General features: G+C 50.2%; 2 protein-coding genes across 7 annotated transcripts in view; both read left to right on the forward strand.

Annotated features, from left to right (window-relative positions):
• VAC14 (VAC14 component of PIKFYVE complex) overlaps positions 1-10703 on the forward strand; it is a 70444-nt gene extending 59741 nt beyond the window's left edge. The window contains exons 18-19 of the mRNA XM_053399392.1: positions 1122-1272; positions 9809-10703. Of these exons, the coding sequence (XP_053255367.1) occupies positions 1122-1272; positions 9809-9977 (320 nt within the window). The 3' untranslated portion in view covers positions 9978-10703. The remainder of the gene's footprint in view (positions 1-1121; positions 1273-9808) is intronic.
• A 1702-nt stretch (positions 10704-12405) lies between these two features.
• MTSS2 (MTSS I-BAR domain containing 2) overlaps positions 12406-19411 on the forward strand; it is a 54830-nt gene continuing 47824 nt past the window's right edge. For 3 of the 6 annotated variants that reach the window (XM_053399414.1, XM_053399416.1, XM_053399418.1), the window contains exon 1: positions 12406-12852. In XM_053399414.1, the coding sequence (XP_053255389.1) occupies positions 12784-12852 (69 nt within the window). In that variant the 5' untranslated portion in view covers positions 12406-12783. The remainder of the gene's footprint in view (positions 12853-19411) is intronic. The other 3 variants (XM_053399415.1, XM_053399417.1, XM_053399419.1) reach the window with 2 other exon arrangements.

A 19411-nucleotide genomic window follows, 5' to 3' on the forward strand; every position in this document is an offset into this window, starting at 1 on the left:
AAGTTGGTGGCCTTCACAACATCATGTGGAGCAGATTCCATAGTTTAACTGTACACTTGGTGAAGAAGAACTTTTCTTTGCCTCTCCTGAATCTCCCTCATTGGATCAGCCTCATTGGATCAGTTCTAGTATTATGGGAGAGGAAGAAAAAGATCTCCCTGTCCGCTTCCACCCTCCAGCTGCCTTCAAGGAAGGTGACACCACAGCTTCCCTTGGCAGCTCAAAACGCCCTTGCATTGTCCTGCTAGAACAACCACCTCCATGTCCTTTAAACCCTTCACACCCTGTGACTTTTTTGCTATGGATACACTTGGCTACTGTGAGGTGAGCCTTTCAGGTGGCTCAACCTAAACTTATGTCCAGCCTGTCCTTGACTGTGTTGCCTTCTCCAGCTTTCAAGCCTCTCCTCTGATCTCCTCTTCCCTTGTCAAACTCCTTCGTGAGCTCTACTACTCAGAACTTTAATGTCCCCTTTCCCCCTTTCTGGCAAGATAGCATTTGGTTGTTTTTCCTGTTGACCAGAACTCAGCTTGGTAGTCCCAAGGTAACAGTGCCAGTTGATGTGGGAAAAGGAAGCCAAGAAGCTTGTTCCCATGCAGACTATTGAGCCATTGATCAGGCTGTCGTGTGACCTTCTGAGTCAGCCCTTGGGCTCATATCCCTGCCTGGACCTCACACTGTCTCCTGAACCTGCTGCTTCAATGGCAAACTTACCCAAGAGACATGCTACCAAAGAGACATGCATGCACACAACACTCCTTCTTGCACAAAGGCAGTCCCACTGTGACTCTCCCCACCCCCCACCCTGACCCTCCAAGATTCTTTACCATTTCACTGTCCAGTGTCCCTCTCCTATTTCTGGGTCTGTTTGCTGAGTGGATGGGATGGCAGCATCTCTGTGCTTTCCATGGCAGAAAACTCCCCATTTTCCACCAGGGAGACACAAGTGGTGTGATGGCATGTGGCTGCAAGCATGCATGCAAAAGGCAAGAAGATGGATGGAAGAGAAGGACTCAGAGGTTCTGTGCACCCTGCCTCTCCCTCCCTCCCTCCTTCCCCCTCTTTGGACAAAGGTCAGCAGCTTTCACAGCCCTGCTTACCCTTCCCTTCTTTGCTTGCAGATCTCCGCTTGCAGCTGCTGGACGTGAAGAACAACCCTTACCTCATCAAGGCTCTGTATGGGCTTCTGATGCTCCTGCCCCAGAGCAATGCCTTCCAGCTCCTCTCCCACCGCCTACAGTGCGTGCCCAACCCAGAACTCCTGCAAACAGCGTAAGTTGCCAACGCCTCTCTGGGGCATCCTGGAGCAACCTGTGACTTGCCCTACTTCCTTTGCCGCCTGCCCTACAAAGAGGCAGGGCTTCTGCAGAGGCTGTCTTGCTGCAGGACTGTCCAGCAACAAAGGGGTGGGGAGGACTCCCTGGGCACAGGAGAGCACGTATAAAATGCTATTTGTTGTTAGCAGGGCAGGGTGCACATTTTCAAGATAATAACACTAAGGCAACAATAATAATAATGCTATGATTTTTCTGTCCAGTACACGAGGCAGGAAGGTGTGGACTTATCCAGCAGGCTGCCTTGTTGTGGTACCATGAGGAGAGAAGCCGTGTCTGTCTATGCCCCTCCCCCTCTCTCCTGTGCAGCTGCTGCATTAAGCCCAGAGCTTTATGTTGGGTCAGGAGCTGGCCCCACTTGCTGGTTCTCTGCCATCACATTGGCCTTCCTTTCCTTCTAGCACACCTTATGGTGGCTTTGGCAGGACCTTCAGAGCTCTCTGCATCTGGCAAGTGCTGGTTGTGGAAGACTGGAGTTCTGGTTGGTTGATGGTGCTCGTTGATGGTGGGGTCAGCTGATCCTTAGGGGCAGATCTGCTTGTGGACTTGTGTGGGTGCACTCAGTCAGGGCCTGTGTTTTTAATAGACAGCACTTCCCATGACAGTTTCTGTTTGTTAGGAGAAGGAGTGTCTCTTGGCCCCGTGACTCATGTAGGCTGGCTGGAGTAAGAGAAGGAACAGTAGTTCATTTTCAACAGCAATGATGGAGCGTCCGCCTGGCCTGGCACCACTACTGGGTATTCCTGTGTGTGCCGACAGTGCCCAGCTCTGACTTCAGCACATGGTGCTGCGGGAAGTAGAAGGATCCCTGTGCATGGCCCAGATCCTGCCAGCCAGCCATGCCTCCCACCACCCCCAGGCAAACATAATTTGCATGGGTTTTCTAGCCTGGGCTCTGCCTTAAGTTGAAGCTTCCCTGCTGGCCTTTCCTGCCCCTTGAGCTTGTCACCTTCAGCCCCAGCTGAGGCCCACGTCTGTTGCCATTCAGACTTCTTGCAGAGTCCCTCTGTGTGGTGGTGGTGGTGACTGGCCTCTTGCCTCTCTTTCCCCCTTGGCAGAGAGGCTAAAGGGAGCAGCGATCTGAACCGTCCAGTTTTCTTCTGTGGCTCTTCTGCTCCAGGGGCTGTAGTCTTTGAGTTGGGTGGGGGGCTGCAACTCTCAGCAGGCAAGATCCCCAAGGGTGTGCCAAGAGCCGTTCCTGGAGCTGTTTTGTGAGAGGACTTCAGGTCCATCCTCCTTGCCCTGCACAGTGAAGCACTTTTTGAGTTTTGTCTATATTTGGTCAGCCTCGGAGGGCTGTGCCTCATCCACAGGCATTTGGCATCTGGGATGGAAACTTTCCCTTGTGGTATTGCCATGGAAACAAGCAGAGCCATGGAGGAGATGGGAAGGAGCCCGTTCCCATCAGCGTGCCAGGGGAGCTTGTTTAGGTCTCCTTGGGGATCCTGCATGAACCGCAGGCAGCAAGAAGCCAGCTCTTTCCTCCTCCTTCTCCAGGCGCAGAGTGCCTGCTCTTGAGGCTGTTGTCCGGCAGGGCAAGGCAGGGTGAGCCACCAGCTGTCCCCTCCCCTTTTCTCCTCCTCCCTTCGGGTACAGCAGCTGCATTTGGAAGGCTCCTTCCCTTTCAGGAGAGCTTTCTCTTTGCCGGACGCTTAGGATTCTTGCATAGAAGGGCAGCTGCTGTTTGTGCTGCTGTTTTTCAAAGAAGCCCAGTGCATGCACTGGGGAATCGAGTCCATGTCCAAAGATCCATTAAAAAAAAAATGCCTAAACCAGGGAGCCAGGTGTTGGTGTTGGACTCCAAATCCCATCAGCCCCAACAGCCAGTATGGCATCACATAGCCAGGAATGATGGGAGTTGGGAGTCCAGCAATACCACCTACAAATGGTTCGTTCTGGAAATGGCTCCAGGAGAGGCTGCACGTCTACTCCCCTCTTCATATCTTCGAAATCTGCTCTGTTTCATGGGCAAGCTGCTGCTGTGCGGCTGCTGTGAATGCAGGTCCCTGGCGCTCTTTGTGTGGGCTTTGGGCCAAGAGTAGTGACAACTGCTGGGGCCCTTCCCCCACCCCCCACCCCGGCTCTATGAAGGCTGCAGCAGGAAGGGCTCTTGCTTCCTGGAAGGCGCTTGTATCAGAGTCTCCTGAGCTGGCCAAGAAAGGGTGGGGTGGAAGGAAGGCGCTCTGGCCCTGGGGCAAAGATGAGAGTGAGGGGTGGTCAGTCTTCTTTAGCCTGTAAATGACCATGAGGGCCTTCTTTGTCAGTTGTGTGTAGGGGAGACCTGTAGGAAAATAGCAAGCCATTTAAGTAACAGGAAAAGTGAGAGTTGCTGTGTGGATTTTACCAGGGTAGGGGGTGGGGGTGGGGAGATGTCTGCCCCTCCCCCATTTCTTTAATGTCAGTTCCTGCCCCAGATTGGTGTCACTGTGACACAGCCCCATTCCGCCCCCAGGCTTATGGGTCCTGGAGGGTCACTTTGCGTGTGAGCTGTTCTCTTCTGTGTATTTTCTATGCCGTTTTTCTCCCATGACTGCTGAATATTCGGAGCTGTCAGACAGACTGAACATCTGATTAACTGTGACCTACATTCCATTAAACATTGGCAGTGACTTTCATAACAAATGCAGCTGAAAAGCATCCCCTCCCCGAATTAGCTGGAGATGGGCAGCATTAACTTGCCTTCCTACTGCCCCCCAACCCTTCCCTGGTGCTTTTTCCATTTCATTGCAGGGATCAGGTAGCAGATCTCTTCCCAAATTGCTCCTTTTGCAGAAAGAAGAGTTCTGCACTGACCGGGAGAGGGGAGGGAAGGGAGACCTTTTTGACCCAGAGGGCAAGTTCATTATCTCCCCACACCCCCAGGGCCCAACTTTGCCAGTTGGCAAAGGTGACCACCCACCAGTCAATCGCTTGATGTCATTAGAAGCCCTAATTGAATCACCAAGACAGAGGCTGTTTGAGGAGATGGTGTTCCAGATCTTCTGGGTGGGTTCACACTCCTCTTGAGGAATCGTGTGTGCAGATTGTTGGAGCTTATTGATCTAGCTGCTGCCACTATAGAAGCACAAGGGACCTCAGTGGCACATCTTGTCTTTCGCCAGCTTTGTGTGCCAGCCTCTCCTGACAAAGAGTCTAGCCAGAGATATTTATGCTCCTGTAATCTTCTGTTTAGACTAGTGCTGTGCCCTACATGTGGGACTGCCCTTGAAGATGGGTCAGCTGCTGTAGCTAGTACAGAATGCAGCTATTTTGTGATTTCACCCCCCCTCTCCCTTCTAAAGCAGTATTTGAATTATTTTGTTTGGCCTGGAAAAGAGGGGAGATATGATAGCCATCATCAAATATCTAAAGGGCCGTCACATGGAAGATGGAGCAAGCTTGTTTTCTCCTGCTCCAGAGGCTAGGACTCAAACCAATGGATTCGAGTTACAAGAAAGGAGATTCCAGCTAAACATAAGGAAGAATTTTCTGACAGTAAGCACTGTTCAATGGTGGAACAGACTCCCTTGGGAGGTTGGGGACTCTCTTTTTAATTATTAATATTTTTTATTAAATTTTCAAATTTTACATTTCAAATTAAACTTGTTTTATTATACCATACATTCATTTACTTCCCTCCCTCCCTTTCCAAGGTTCATTTAACTTATCCACCATTCCTGCATATTTTAATATATCCAACTAATTTAATTTTCCTATCTTACATCAGTTCAAAATATGTTATATTGTTGAATTACTTTAATACTGCCAGCATTTTTAACTGTGCACAATTATTTTCAATATACTTGACAAAAAAATTCCACTCCTTTAAATACCTGTTCTTCTTGTTCTCATATTCTACTTGTTAAGCCTGCTAATTCTGCATATTCTATCATCTTAAGTTGCCAGTCTTCCTTACTAGGGACTTCTCTCACTTTCCATTTTTGGGCTAACAAGATCCGAGCCGCTGTTGTTGCGTACATGAATAAGTTCTTCTGACTCCTGGAAACCTCTTTCTGAATAATTTCTAACAGAAATGACGCTACCTTTTTTTTTTTGAAAGTTGTTTTAAACATCTTTTTCATCTCATTATATATCATTTCCCAGTATACTTTAACTTTTTTGCATATCCACCACATATGGAAAAGAGTTTCTTCTACTTCTTTGCATTTCTAACACAAGTCCGATTCCACCTTATACATCTTAGCCAATCTACTCGGAGTTAAATACCATCTATGGATCATTTTCATATAATTCTCTTTCAGTGTGTAGCATGCAGTAAATTTCAGATAGCTTTTCCCAAAGTTTCTCCCAGAGGTTTACGTCTATATTATATCCTATATCCATTGCCCAGTGAGTCATTGATTCTTTAATCAGCTCATCTTTTGTTTCCCATTCCAATAATAGTGTATACATTTTGGACAATAATTTTTCCTTGTTCGTCAATAACTCTTTTTTCAAACTGAGAGCTTTTAAAAAACCCCACAATTTTTCTTATCTAATTTAAATATATCATGTAATTGGTGATACTGAAGCCAATCGGTAACTTGGCTCCTTACTTCTTCCAGTGGTTTCAGTCCGGGTTTGTTCCTCGAAAAGTCCAACAAATCTCTATAGGTCACCCACCACCTATCCATGTTTATTCTTTTAATTGTAATTGTTTCAATTGGCGACAGCCATAGGGGTTGCAATGCCTGGCATCCTCCAAGTCTTTCCATCCCTTTGGAACCCCATCCTCTCTACCTCCCACTTCTTGCAACATCCTTCTGCTGGTTGCCAAGGACTAAACTCTTCCATCATGACATTTCACTTCTTTCCTTGTGGAAAATGAATTTCCAAGGCAGTTGTTGCTGCTGCTGCTGCTGCATTGAATCCAGGGAAAAAAGCGGATAGAACTGGAGAAGTGCTCTCTTTCTTGGACCAGCTTAGGTCAGCAGCAGTTTGGAGGTCTCTTTTGACTTGCTGAAAGAGAGTGTCTGGTGGGGATTTGCGAAGTTGATAACTGTTAACAGCAGGTTTTGTTTTATTTGGAGCTGGCCCTGTATACGCTATGGGTGTGCACAGCACACACACACACACACACAGAGAGAGAGAGAGAGAGAGAGAGAGAGAGAGAGAGAGAGAGAGAAGCCATATCTGAATCAAAAGCATCCTCACCCTGCAATCATAGCAGGTTAGGCAAATCTGACCAGTTTGCTTGCTCTGCTTCCAGTGTTTCAAAGCATGTGCTTTCTGTGGAGGCAGTGGGCAAGGGCTCATGTAAAGGAAGGGCTGATCAGTGACAGATTAGCCGGGGAAGAGGGCAAAGTGCTTTGAACTGTTGTGCAGGAGGAGCAGGAAGGTGGCCACTGACCAACGACACTTCTCTTAAACTCTCTTGCAACTTTTGAGATTACAGCACAGTATCCCCAACAGGCTTGTAGAGCAAGGACTGGAGACAAGAGATGCCACATTTTTGCCAGGTTCTGCTCTTGCCCAGCAATTCTAGGGACAAGTAGGCCCCATCTGGAGCCCATTGTGGTCCTACTGACTAGAGTCAGTGCTCCAGAACAAGGAAGGTGCTGGCTGCCTCCGGTGAAGGGGGTGAGAGCTGATGAAAAACCCCAATTCGTTTCCCAATTGCATTTTGCTATAGAAATCTCTCTTTAACTCTCTCTGAAACTAAGGCTGTGGTCCTGGGCACATCCAGGCCATAGAATTCAGCTGCACTTCCAAACATGCATAAAATGAGACTACCCCTTTCCAGTTATGTTGTTGTTTAGTCGTTTAGTCGTGTCCGACTCTTCGTGACCCCATGGACCAGAGCACGCCAGGTTTCCAGTTATATCATTTACCAAATATTAGATAGAAACACTAATATTTCCAATAATTTAGTTCAGTTGCCTAATCACAAATATTTATTTATTCCATGAAATTTATGTGCTGCTTGATTGTAAACCACAAAACACCTCAGAGTGGTTTACAAAAAAGACAAACTTTTAAACTTGGGGCATATAGTTGTTATAAGTGTAAGATTTTGTAACAATATTATATGCAAGGAGTTGCAAAGTATTATAACATTGCAAGGACTCTTATTTAGTCCAGTGTCCTTTGCATAATTAAGTACATGAGCTATCATTGCAAGGTGTATCTGCCTATTTTAAGGTATTATGCAACCCCCTGCGCAGATGGACCCCCTTCCTCCATCCCATCCCATTTGCCTTTAGGGCCTAAATGAGGTTTGCTTTTGTCAAACTGTCCTCCTACTTTCCTCTTAGCAACTGGTAATGTTTATGAACATTCTGTGACATTACAGCTAATCAGCCAGTGATTGTAGACAAGTGTCTACTAACAGCCGGTTTTTAGCCTATAAACCTGTTTGCATCTACGCCAGTTTTGGTTTACATCACTCCTGTGTTTCATATTCCCCTCAATTTTGGAGAAAACAGGAGGGTGTGCGCTCAGAGTGCGCTCAATTCTGCGCTTGGTTCGGTGTTTGTCACCAAACACAGATTCAGCCATTTGCTTTACAGTGCAATCCTAAGCATGCTTACTTAGAACGATTCACCACTATTAAGCCAACCTACTATGGGAGCAGAGCTGTGGACATGAGTGTGCTAGCTTGTATCACCTGTGAGCCTTCCTAGAGACAGCTGCCTTTGAGCTGGCAAATGGAGGGAGCTCTTCTTGTGATACTGCTCCCTGATGAAGGCCTGTTATTCCTGGAATCTGGTTGGCAGCTCAAGCAGCCCTGTTGCTGCTGCCTCTTATTCTAGCTGTTGTTCCTGCATCTACCCCCCACCCACCCCCCGTCTTGCCTGCCTTCCCATCCCACTTGCAGTTCCGGGGTGCTGAGCCACAGAGCACCAACCGCTGGGCTGTCCGCTTACCAAAGGGAGAGGGGCGCAAACAGGAAATTCTTTGCAGTTTGAGCAGAGCTCAGGCACTGGGCTTTGTCTCCAAATACACCCTGGATTAGTCACACCAAAAGGGCAGACTAGGATAAAGAGCCCTTCTTGCCCCATTATGAATGTTGGGAGCTTGTAGGAAGCAGAGAGGACGAGATTCAAACTGCCCAGGTCAGATACAGGGTTGGCATTTTGTCTTGGCTGTGAGACCTACACAATTGTCCTATGAGGAAACACAGCATCCTTGCACGTACATGTCATTCCTGGCATTTGTGGGGAGCCATGGAGGGAAACCTCTTTGCTCCCCTCCCTCTTGATAGGGAGGGAGGGTTGGTTGGCTGCAAATTTCTCTGCTTGAGGCTGTGATGGGTGATCCAGCCAAGGTCCTTTTTTCAAACTATCTAGGTTGTAATGGTAGCTTTTAAGGGCTTCCTCAGTGAGAAGATGAGTGAAGGTGGACAGGACACTGCTCACATGTCTGCTTCCATCTTCCCCTGCAATCTGCAACCACAGGGGAGTTTTTGGGTGTATATGGTTTGCAATAAACTAGTTCATGCCACGTGAACTGATTGCATGCCCCAGAACAATCTACAGAGCACAAGGAGAGGTTCCTCAGCATGCTGCCCTGGGATAAATATTATGAAGATAAATATTATGAAGGGCAGTCCACAAATGTCGTGAACGAAAACAAAGCAAAATACAAGTCAGTTGGGAGGATCTTGGAGACCTCCATGTTGAAAGCAGCCCTTGTATATTTCTGATTCAGAAAACCAATCTTTTTCAAGAACGTGATTGGCTTTGAATGAAGGAAGTTGCAGGCAGACACCACTTTGAGATAAATGGGGATGGCTCAAGAACACTGAAGAGCTTGGCAGGCATTATTCCTCACTGCCCTTGAGGTCTCTGCATGAGAATCAAGATCAGTCTCAAGCTGCATATTCAGGAAATGGGGGTCAGAGGTGGGGGGCATCGCCTTGGGCAGCCACTTGCCTGCCAATTCTGAAGGCCAGCTGTGTTGAACTTCAGGTGAGCAAAGCTCTTGTGGCTGACTCAGATTCGTTACACCTGGGCTGGATTTCTGTGGTTTTAATATTTGCGTTTTAGCTTACCCTTCTATGAGATTGGGAAGAGAAATCCTGAATATTAAAACAGTATCAGATGTATTTTCTCTGAAGCAACAATTCTGTTATTTGTAAACGTATGGATTGCCATATGTTATGGATGCTTTAGCTGAGATCCCTGCATTGCAGAGGATTGGGCTAGATGATACTTGAGGTCCCTTCCAATTCTGTGATACTATGATTCTATTCAGAGATAGTCTGTAGTGAGCAAGAATACCAGGAGGTCTTGTGCAACTTCAAGAACATTTCCCCTTCCTCAAAGGGATTGGTTGAGCACAAAAGGGTCCTGCTGTACCTGCATATGATTGCAGGGAGACGGAGTAGAGGTGCTTACAGCATTGCCCTTCTTTTTTACTGTTGCATCCATGGGCACCTGAGTGGTGACTATCTCAAGAGTGAATGTGTCTTCCAGTCCCCAGCCCCTCTTTCTGGCCACATGTCTGTTGGCAACAGTCCCCAGCCCCTGATGCTCTCTCTTCCCTCTCCCCAGGGATGGCCCAAAGGCCAGCCTCACCTCCAAGAAGACCTCTGTCACCACCCCTGCCATAGACTACGCAGAGTTGCTGCAACACTTTGAGAAGGTCCAGAGCAAACACCTCCAGGTCCGGCACCAGCGAGCCAACCGGGGCGAGAACCTGGATCGGAGAACTGTCTTCTGAAGGCCGGAACCCAAGGGACACAGAGGAAGCAGCCAAGCAGCCGGAGTAGCTAAACTCCATGGCTTGGAGTTGGGAAGAGACCTTGGCTGGATATTGCTGCTAGCTACACATTGAAGAGATGTCACCTTGCTGTGGGGACGAGCCAGCATGTTCTGGGGGGCCTTTTCTGATCCTCCCAGGCAAGATTTGCTTGTGAGGTGGAACAAGAAGCTGCTGTCTAGTTTGGGATGTGCTTTTCCTCTCTGGCAGTGGTGCAAGAGCCTTCCCCTTCCCTTGTGATGGTCATCTGATGGTCGTAGCCGTGCTTTTGCAACTGCCAGAGGGGGGAAAAGAAATGGGACTTCCTACTTCCAGCCTGAGAGGGGGGAGGGTGTGTGGGAAACCCTGGTGCAGCCCTTCCTCCCCACTGATTTGGGGATGCAGTTGCCAAATCCACAGCGCCTTGACCCCTCTCAGCAGCCCTGTGGGCTTGCACACTGGTCCCCATGTGTGGATTGGTCAACTGCTATGAACTCCCAGCAGGATCACCTCCCTTGCCAGCTTCCCATCCAGCCCCCAAAAAACCATGTGTTTGGACTGCACAGTCTTAGCTTACAGCTAACCTGTGTGTATGTGTATATATAGATCTCTATAGACCAACTGTATTTCTAGCCTGGATTTCTTTGTACTATTGTAAAACACTCCTTGCAATAAAAGGTATGGCAAATAAAATGATTGATGGCAGAATGGACTTCACTTCCTTTGGCTACATCCTCCCTGCCATGAGAGATCAAAGGGGTTGCCCAGTTTGCACTGCTGTTTGGCCAAGGGGGCCTGCTGAAACCTCAGTTTGCTGCCCAAGACTTACCCAGCCTTTTCCTCCAGCTGTTTTGGACTACAGTTCATAGAACTGTAGAGCTGGAAAGGATCCTCTATCAGCCCCAGCCAACAAGACGGTCTGATTTTGGGTCTGATGGGAATTCTAGTCGAAGACAGCTGGAGGAAAGCAGGTTGGAAGGTGAATCTATCCTGTGTGCCAGTCTGAAGGTACCACAGCAGGTGCTGGACCTTATTTCTGCTGCTATCCACTCTGCATAAAGTGCTCCCTTATCCTGCACGTTATACTCAGAAGTAGGTCTGGTTGCTTTCATTTCTGTGAACAGACATGGCATTTTCTTCTATTAAAAGAGTGGGGAAGTCCTTTACCCTAGTAATTTGAACCCTGACATTTTATTTAACCTTTGGTGTCCTGTATGAATAAAGTTTTTTTAAAAAATAAAGGCTTCTCCTGGATCAATGAGTATCATTTCCACAAGCAAAGCTCCCTTTTTAGCCACACTTTTCTTTGCAAACTCTCACTTGCAGGGGCTTCTGCAGTTCCTTCTGTGTACCTGCATTAAATCTGGAACCTCACTTTGCCTTCTGGTTGAAAAGGTTTACTAATTGTGACAGGAAAATCTGCCTGCCTTTTGAGAAGCTGATTCTCTTGCATATCTGGCTGTGCCTCCTACTTAGGACAGCAGGGCCTCAAGGAGTGATGCAACAGGCAGCCTCTTCTAGAGCAGATAATCATGCAGCAGCTGCAGCAGCAGCAGCAATGCAATGATACCAGCACCTCCCCACCCACAATCTCTTACTACCTAGGTAGAAGCAAGGCCTAAGCAGTAACTCCGTGGAGACGCTGCAGGTGAACTTTGAGCTCCGGGTTGCCTTTGACCTTGACCTCGTTTCTAGCTTTAGGCCCAAGAGGCCCCTGCTTCTTGAGCAGGGCGCCCTACAATTAAGAAGGCCTTAGCTCAGCGGGAGGGCTGCTGTTTGGCCTGCAGAATGGGGCAGGTTCAATCCTCGGCAGCAGTCGAGCCAGGTCTGAGGTTCTGGAGCGCGGCTGCCAAGCAGCGGAGGCAAGCTTGGGTGATGGTGCCACCCTGCTTCCCCTGGAGAGGTTGGGCAGGGTTGCTCCCATTTTGCAGACGGGGGCTGGGGAAAGTCCAGCCCGTCCACGCAGCGTGGAGCTTCGAGGCAAAAGCCAGAAAACGCAACTGCTCTGCACCCCGCCCCCCATGTGTAGCCGAGACCCACCAGGTCTCCCTCCCGCCCACTCCCCTCGGGTCCGACAGGAGGGGTGTCTCCTGTCCCCAAGGGGCCAGCCGCCTCCTGTTAGTGGCGAGGGGAGGGTCTTCGATAGCCCCCTCGGCAGCTCCAGGCTTCGGTGGGCGAGAGCAAGAAGCCGCTGCATCGAAGCTGCCCAGGCGGAGCTCGGAGTTGTGGGTCACCCGCGGGCTCTCCACGAGTGGCGGCGGCGGCGGCGGCTCCACAGCTCTCCCTGCAAAGCCCCTAGCTTGGGCGGCCCCTCCCCCTCCTCCCGGCCCGCCCCCTCCCCGCATCGCCCACGTGACTGGATCCCTCCCCCCCCCCCGCTCCTTCCCCTCGGATTCCGGCTGCCTTCTCCTGCGCCCCGTCCCTGTGAGGCGTCCGCCCGGCTCCCCTTTTGCGCGCGGCGACGCTCTTTTCCTCCCCCTCCCCGGCCGGCGGGGTGCTCGCCGCCCTTCTCGTCGTCGCTGCTGCTGCTGCTCCGGGCCAGAGGATGGCCACTGCTCGGAGCGCCTCTTCATCGCCTTCGCTCCCGGCTGCGGCAGCGCGGAGGGCCGCCCGTGGCGGGAAGTGACTGAGGGAGGCGCGCCGAGGAGCCGAGCGAGCGAGCGAGCGCGAGAGAGAGAGAGAGAGAGGCTGCGGCGAGGCAGAGGGAGGAGGAGGAGGAGACACCGCCTTCGCCTTCGCGGGGCTGTGTCGGGACTGGCCCCCCTCGACGGGCTGCCGCCGCTCGGCCATGGAGACGGCGGAGAAGGAGTGCGGGGCGCTGGGCGGCCTCTTCCAAGCCATCGTCAACGACATGAAGGTGAGCCGCTTCGGAAGAAGGAAGGCACCGGCCGGCGCCGCCGCCGCCGCCGCGCCCCGTCTGCACAGAATGGGGAGGATGCGAGGACGGGGGGGGGGCGGAGGCTGGAGTTGCTGCTGCTACTACTGCGGGAGGCCGAAACCCGTAAACAAGCCTGGCGGGGAGGGGCGCGCAAGGCAAGGCGGCTTGCCTCTGCCTCCCTTCCCGGGGAGCCCGTCGCGCCCTTGGCTCCCTGGCCCGCCGGACTCCCGAGGCAGCGCGCGGAGGATGGGCACGCGCGACGGCGGGCAGAGGGGGGGGGGTGTCTCGAGGCTGGCCTGCCGCCGCCCCCCAGCCCAGACAATGCTGTCATTGCAGGAGGAGCGATTTCGGGGGAGGGGGAATAAAACCATTGGGATGGCGGGGGGGGAGCGGAACTCATTCGGCGCCGAAGCTGTAAATCGGGTAGCCGAGGCTCCCTCAAGCGCGGCGGCGTCTGCCTTGTGCTTCCCTCCATCAGTTTTCCTTCTTCAAAATGGCCAGGCGCTGTTTCGGAAAGAGCTGAGCATAGTAGCAGTTCTAGCCTGGACGGTCGCGGAGACGATACCTCCGAGCATGGGCAGAGGGCCCTTTCGCCACCATTTACTATCTATATCTAGTCTAGTCTAGTTCCTACGCAGTAGAAGCGCCGTAAAGCTCTGCATAGTGATAATTTATCTAAATACCAAGGAAGGGGCGGGAGGGGGACTTAGAGAGAAATGAGTGGATCAGTGGCAGATGGAGGAAGGGGGCGGGGAAGTTGTTGGTGCTGGGCCTGGAGAGCAAAAAGCAGAGGCGAGTGACGCTCACTGCCTTGCCAGATTCAGCATGGCGGGAGTTGCCCCTTGGCCTGGCCTGCAGGAGCCTCTTCTACCACCTCCACCACCACCCCTTATGCAATCCTGTCAAGATTACTTCTCTTACATGGCTTGTAAGGAAAGTGAAAATGCCACATGGAAGAAATCCACACACCCTAGAAAAATGTGTGCCCTAGGAGGGTGACTGCAACCAGGAGTTGTGAGGATCAGCAACCTAACTGGCTTTACAAGAGAAAGTGGCCAACCCTCTTGGAGAATGAACATTAGAATGGCAATTTAACCTGGAAGGATCAAATTAGCAGGCTCAACAACCTTTGAGGATTCAAACAACCAGTTTTTCACCAGTGAGCCCTGGCGGCTCTGGCATCTGCCCCATGCTAAGGAACTGGGGAATTATCAAGACAGAAAGAGTCTCTCTTGTCTTGAACTTCATCTTGAGCCACATCTCAGACAAGGTAGAAAATCTGGCCAGCTTAAATTGATGGTGGCTGAGTTTATTGAGCATCAGATTACCTTGTGGACAACCTCATGCACCTGAATTCCCACTGCAGAAATTGGCCACGAGTGGGGAGGCTGTTAAAATCCAGCGGGTGAAGCCTTTGGGAGGAGATTGCTAGACACGGTAGAGTGAAGCTTTGGGTTGGTTCTCCTAGATCAGTCTTCCTCAGCCTGGCTCCCTCCAGGTGTTTTGGACTACAACTCCCACCAGCTGTTCCAGCCAGACCCCTGGTTCTATTTCTGGTTCCAGTTCTGGCACTGGCTCCTGAGGCATGAAGCAGTTTCCTGGATACCTTGTTCCGAGCCACATTTCATTGTCAAAGTTGGGCACAGGCACAAAGTGCCATGTTTCTCCTTGCTGCATCAAATAATGGACCTGGACAGATCCCACCCACTCGCCAGTTTTCCCCCTACTGCTAAGTTTGATTTCCAGTTTGTCTTCTCTCAAGGGGGACTCAAGATGGCCTCAATTCTGAAAGCTGTGTGTCCCACTTAACCTGAGTTGTAACTGGTGCAACAAAGTAGAAGGGAGGAAGGCAACCCATCCAAGGGCTGGCCCTGCTTCAGCAAAATTAGTTTTGCATTAAAATGCAGCGTGCTGCAGATGTCCCTCACTTGCTTAATGTGCACTTAAACCCCCCTCCATTTCTGGCTATACCAAGTGAGGAGGGAGCGGCGTGTGCTCACACATGTGTGGGTTTTCCTAGCAGAGATTGTTGGGGGGGGCGTGTTGTTAGATACTGCTAGTGCTTCAGGAACTGTGGGTAGCTAGATCCTGGAGGAGCCACTTCCCATGGCAGTAGACGACCATTTGAAAAGTAATCATTGGAACAATTAAAATCGTAATGCAGAATAGAATGCAACAAATAATCTAAGACAGCCTTAAAATTATAATCATAGTAATTACCAGAATGAAGCACCAGCAAAAACCTGGAAGCGTAAACTCCCTTCAAATGAACTGGCTCGGATCTTGCATCTTTTAAATAATAGTAAATAATTCATGAAGGTGATGGAAGCTCCTGTGGCTGCTGGGATCCTGCATTCAATGCCCAGTTTGATGAGTTGCCTCCCTTTCTCTTCCCCTGTCCTCTTATGACCACTGAACACCCAAGGGTGTTCCTAAAACACCAGGCTTCCTCTTAAAACTTGCATACAATCCTTAGAAGCCCATGGATGTTTGAAGAGCCCCCTGAGTCTATTCCTGGGCCCAGGATGGCCCTCCAATTGCAAGTGAGAAGGGTTCCCCCCCACCTGCCTTCTCCAGGGCCTCTACTTTCCCTTTCCTTTACTCTGACCAGCTGCATCAGAAGCCGCCCCAAGCACCTGCATAGAGGTTTTTCATTGACGTTTCCCAAATAATTCTGTGGACTGGGGAGCCTGTGCCCTTCATCATGTCCCATCAGCCCCAGCCATCATGGCCAATGATGAAGGACGATGGAGTCACCCCCAGCCTGGGCTAAAGCCAGCAGCTTTGCTCTGAGATAAGGCAGCAGAGTTCTTCAGAAGCATTCTCTTCCAAGCAGTGAGGGAGTCATTCCCATTCATTCAGAAACCCCTCCCAACATTTTAGGAAAACCGTGTCATTGTTTGATTAATTACCTGTCCTTCACCCAAAGGTCCCAGGGCAGGTTGCATCATTAAAAACAACCATTTAACCCCTTCAGACCTCAAACTCGTTTTATACCACTATAACCTGCAGTGCATGTTTAAATTTTCTCCTCATTTCTCCCCTCCCTCAGTTCTACTTTTCTGTCCCTGCTTTTTTGTATGTTTCTTAACAGGCCAGAAACATGCCCTGGGACAGCAGCAAGGGCAGTTTTGTTCATGATGAGCACCTGGTGTGGGAGCTGGAAAACTGTTAAGCCAGCAAGGGCCTGAGAGGAAGGCCCTTAAGCCCTTCCCCTCTGCTCCTCTTCTTCCTTATCATCTGCTGAGTCATTGTTTGCAGCTGGATCTTCTCTCAGCCAAGCAGACCCTCATCCCAAGGAGATGCCTGGCAATAGAGCCTTCTGTATCCAGTCAGGTGCTCCTGGGCTTTGTGCTGGGTGCACTGCTGCCATCTCTTGAGGCCCATGGGGGGCATTCTCTCTGCCGTCCTTCATGTACACAGGGGTAGCCAGCATGGTTTCCTCCAGATGTTGTAGGACTACAAGTCCCATTGGCCATGCTAGCTGGGGCAGATGGAAGACACAGTTCAAACACACCTACCACTATGTCACTAAGGTGCGCTCACCTGGTCCTCTTAATGCCTTTGCCAACAGGCTCACCTGCCGAGAGAGGTGATGGTGATGTTAGGCATCACGTAGGCCTCCCCAGTAGGGCTTGCTTCCATGCCCCTGTTATCTGTTTGGATTCCTGCAAGAAAGGCTCCACAGAACCAAGTGTTTGGCTTGCAGTTCTGCCAGTGTTCCCTGACTGCCTGGACTCCCCATTTCCTTCCTCAGTGTATTGTTGGAGCTTTCCTGGCCTTGGTGGGGTTTGTTGCCCACGTGAGTCTCCACTTACATACAAGTCATGCTGAAGTGTCGGTTTTGCAGGAGACTCTGACCTGCACTCCTCCCTCTGTTCTGAGAGTGTTTCATGAGGTGTGGGTGCCTGGCCAGTGGCCTTTCTCTTCTTCCTAGCCCGCTGTTCTGTGTGTCGGTGAGGACTGCTTTGGCCTGGCTGGCTGTTTCCCCTGTGGCTTTGTGGTTGGTCTTAATGCCCAGTTTCTGAGGCTGCAAGCATTAAGCCAGCTTGCACCGGCTTCCGCATTTCTGTTGCCCTTGGCTGCTGGAGGCTTGTGAGCTGGACCAAGTTCTCAGTCACACACCACCTCCATGCTTCTTCTGCCATGGCTTCAGGCAGAGTTGCACTGCTGCAGGTGAGTTGACTTCCTTGCCATGGCTACTAATCTTCCAGTTGGCTGCTGAGTTTATCAGCCTCCTGCCATCCAGAGAAGCACGGTTTGGCATCTGTAGAACAGCCGATGGTTCTTAGAGGAGTTAAGATGCGTGTGTGTGTGTGTGTGTGTGTGTGTGTGTGTGTGTTGCAAGGGGCCATGCCTCCACTTCTTCCGCTGTGCCCCTTTCTCCACAGAGTGGATGGTGGACATACATAGGATGAGTCACGAGGTCATTGTCTCATCATGTGATGCCAGCACTAAGTGACTGAGAGGTAGTCCTGGACTGCCCAGTCGACATCACTGGAGGATAGGATGTGGCTGTTAATTAATCTAACAGAGCTAAAATAATTGTTGCCATTTCATTTAGAATTTACAAATGAAGTGGAAGTAGGGGAAAGCACAGCTCAAAGGTTAAGCCTTGAATGAATGGGAGGATGATGAGGTCGCAGGTTGAGCTTCAGGAATGCAAGGAGAATGTAGCCAGGCACTCGGTCTCGTTTTATTGAACAAGCCTTTCATGGGGGATGGGCCTTTCTAGGTGCTCTTAAATATTGGGATAAACTTTGACCATCTCCAAAGCACAGACAGACCACCATGTTCCATAATTTTAAATTCCCCTGGTGTGGATTGAGCATCATTTTCTGCCACTGATGACACTCAGGCTCATTGCACAAAACACTTTAAGTGTGTGGATACTGCAGGCTTCCATCTCCCCTTCCAGATGTTAATTGTACACAGGTGCAGCCAGGTTAGCAATGAAAAGTTAGTAAAGCCAAAACTAGATGCAGGGGCTGGAGGCCTTTATGTTTACATGTGGATAAAGTTAGCAGGGGCTTCTGATTTTTCAGACAAAAGGAAGCATGCAAGTGAGGGGTTTAAGACTTTCTCAAGTCTGTTGATTCCCTTCCCATATCTTCTTCTGAGGAATGAAAAGGGAGAGATGCCCTGGGTGGTTCAGTGGAACTCAAAAAACTGGATGCCTCATCCTAGACCTGCTTGTATACCATTTACAAAATTTTCTCACATTGAAGCTGCAACTCTCAGGAAGCCCAGCTATGGGCTAACCTCCAGCTTTGATGCCGCCCTGTTTCCAGGAGCTTTGCCCCAGGGGCAAGAGGCAGGTGGGGAAGCCATTTTCTGCTCTAGAGCGCTTCAGAGCCAGGGAGAGGACAAAAAAGGTTGCAGTGAGTTCTTGAGGCCTGGATCCTTGTGGGGGCAGGGAGAAGGAAGCCTCCCACTCTCAGAACAAGGGGTGCCCCATGGAGGGCCTGGACATATAGTGCCAATGCAGCTGGATCTAGGGGAGAGCCAGGAGGCCCTGGCCAATGCCAGCCTTCACCAGCTTGGTGCTTTTCATATGTTTTGGACCACAACCATCTATCAACCACAGTCAGCATGATTTATCACCTTCTGTTTAAATAATCTGGAGGACACCAAGTTGGTGAAAGCATTTATCGCCATTTTAGGGGGAAGAAGAGGCAACTTGCCTGCCCTGGATTTTCCAGCTGTTTGCTTCATTCATTTCCTTCTTGCTTGTTTGAGTCATTCATTTCTTTCCTGCTGAATTCACAAAGCAGCCAGCATCCACATTGCTGGTGGCTGAAGAGACATTGCATCCCCAAATGAGAACCCTAAAGTGCAGGGACCACCAGGAACACCCTGTGTGCAGCTGTTTGTAGCTCTAGTCTGTAGCCTGGGCTATGCTGTGCTTCAGTGGGTGCCCTTAGGGACCAGGCTAGGCTCTCATCCCAATAAGGACAAACCCTTTTACCAAAACACAGGGTTCAAGGTGTAGCATAGTCTCAACAAGTTGAAGTCAAGCAGAGACAACCACTCTAGATCCAAAATGTAATCTGGAAACATGGTTTGGCTTATAGGGAGTTCAACAAGGAGACAGAAACCCATTTTTATTTACAGCTACTGGGGGGCTTAACTGGGAGGCCTTATACCCTCTGGTCTCTGAAACCACAGCTGCTGGCAGTGAAAATGGAGTAGTATCAGAGATTGCATACGCATGGGTAGACCTGTGACTGTATCCATAGGCACATACTAGGTCGTTTTTGGTCTGGATCCCAAGCTTTGGGTGCCGGCATTCTTGAGGACTGTACAGGGAATGTCAAGTGAGGAGCCTCATCTGACAGTTGTAGGGGTTCTTCACCAGAGATCAACCCACAGGGCCTCTCAAGCGGATCCTCAGCATTGGATCCAGGGGGCCGTGCCTGCTCCACAGACCCTTGACCTGCAAGGTGTTTCAGTTCGTTCTTCAAGGGCTTGTGGTTATGAGAACAGTTGGGCCTCCTGTCCTTGGGCAGAAGCAGTAAGGGTTTCACTTCTCTGTTAA

This window comes from Podarcis raffonei, chromosome 8 (genome assembly GCF_027172205.1).
Source record: "Podarcis raffonei isolate rPodRaf1 chromosome 8, rPodRaf1.pri, whole genome shotgun sequence".
Classification (NCBI taxonomy): Eukaryota; Metazoa; Chordata; class Lepidosauria; order Squamata; family Lacertidae; genus Podarcis; species Podarcis raffonei.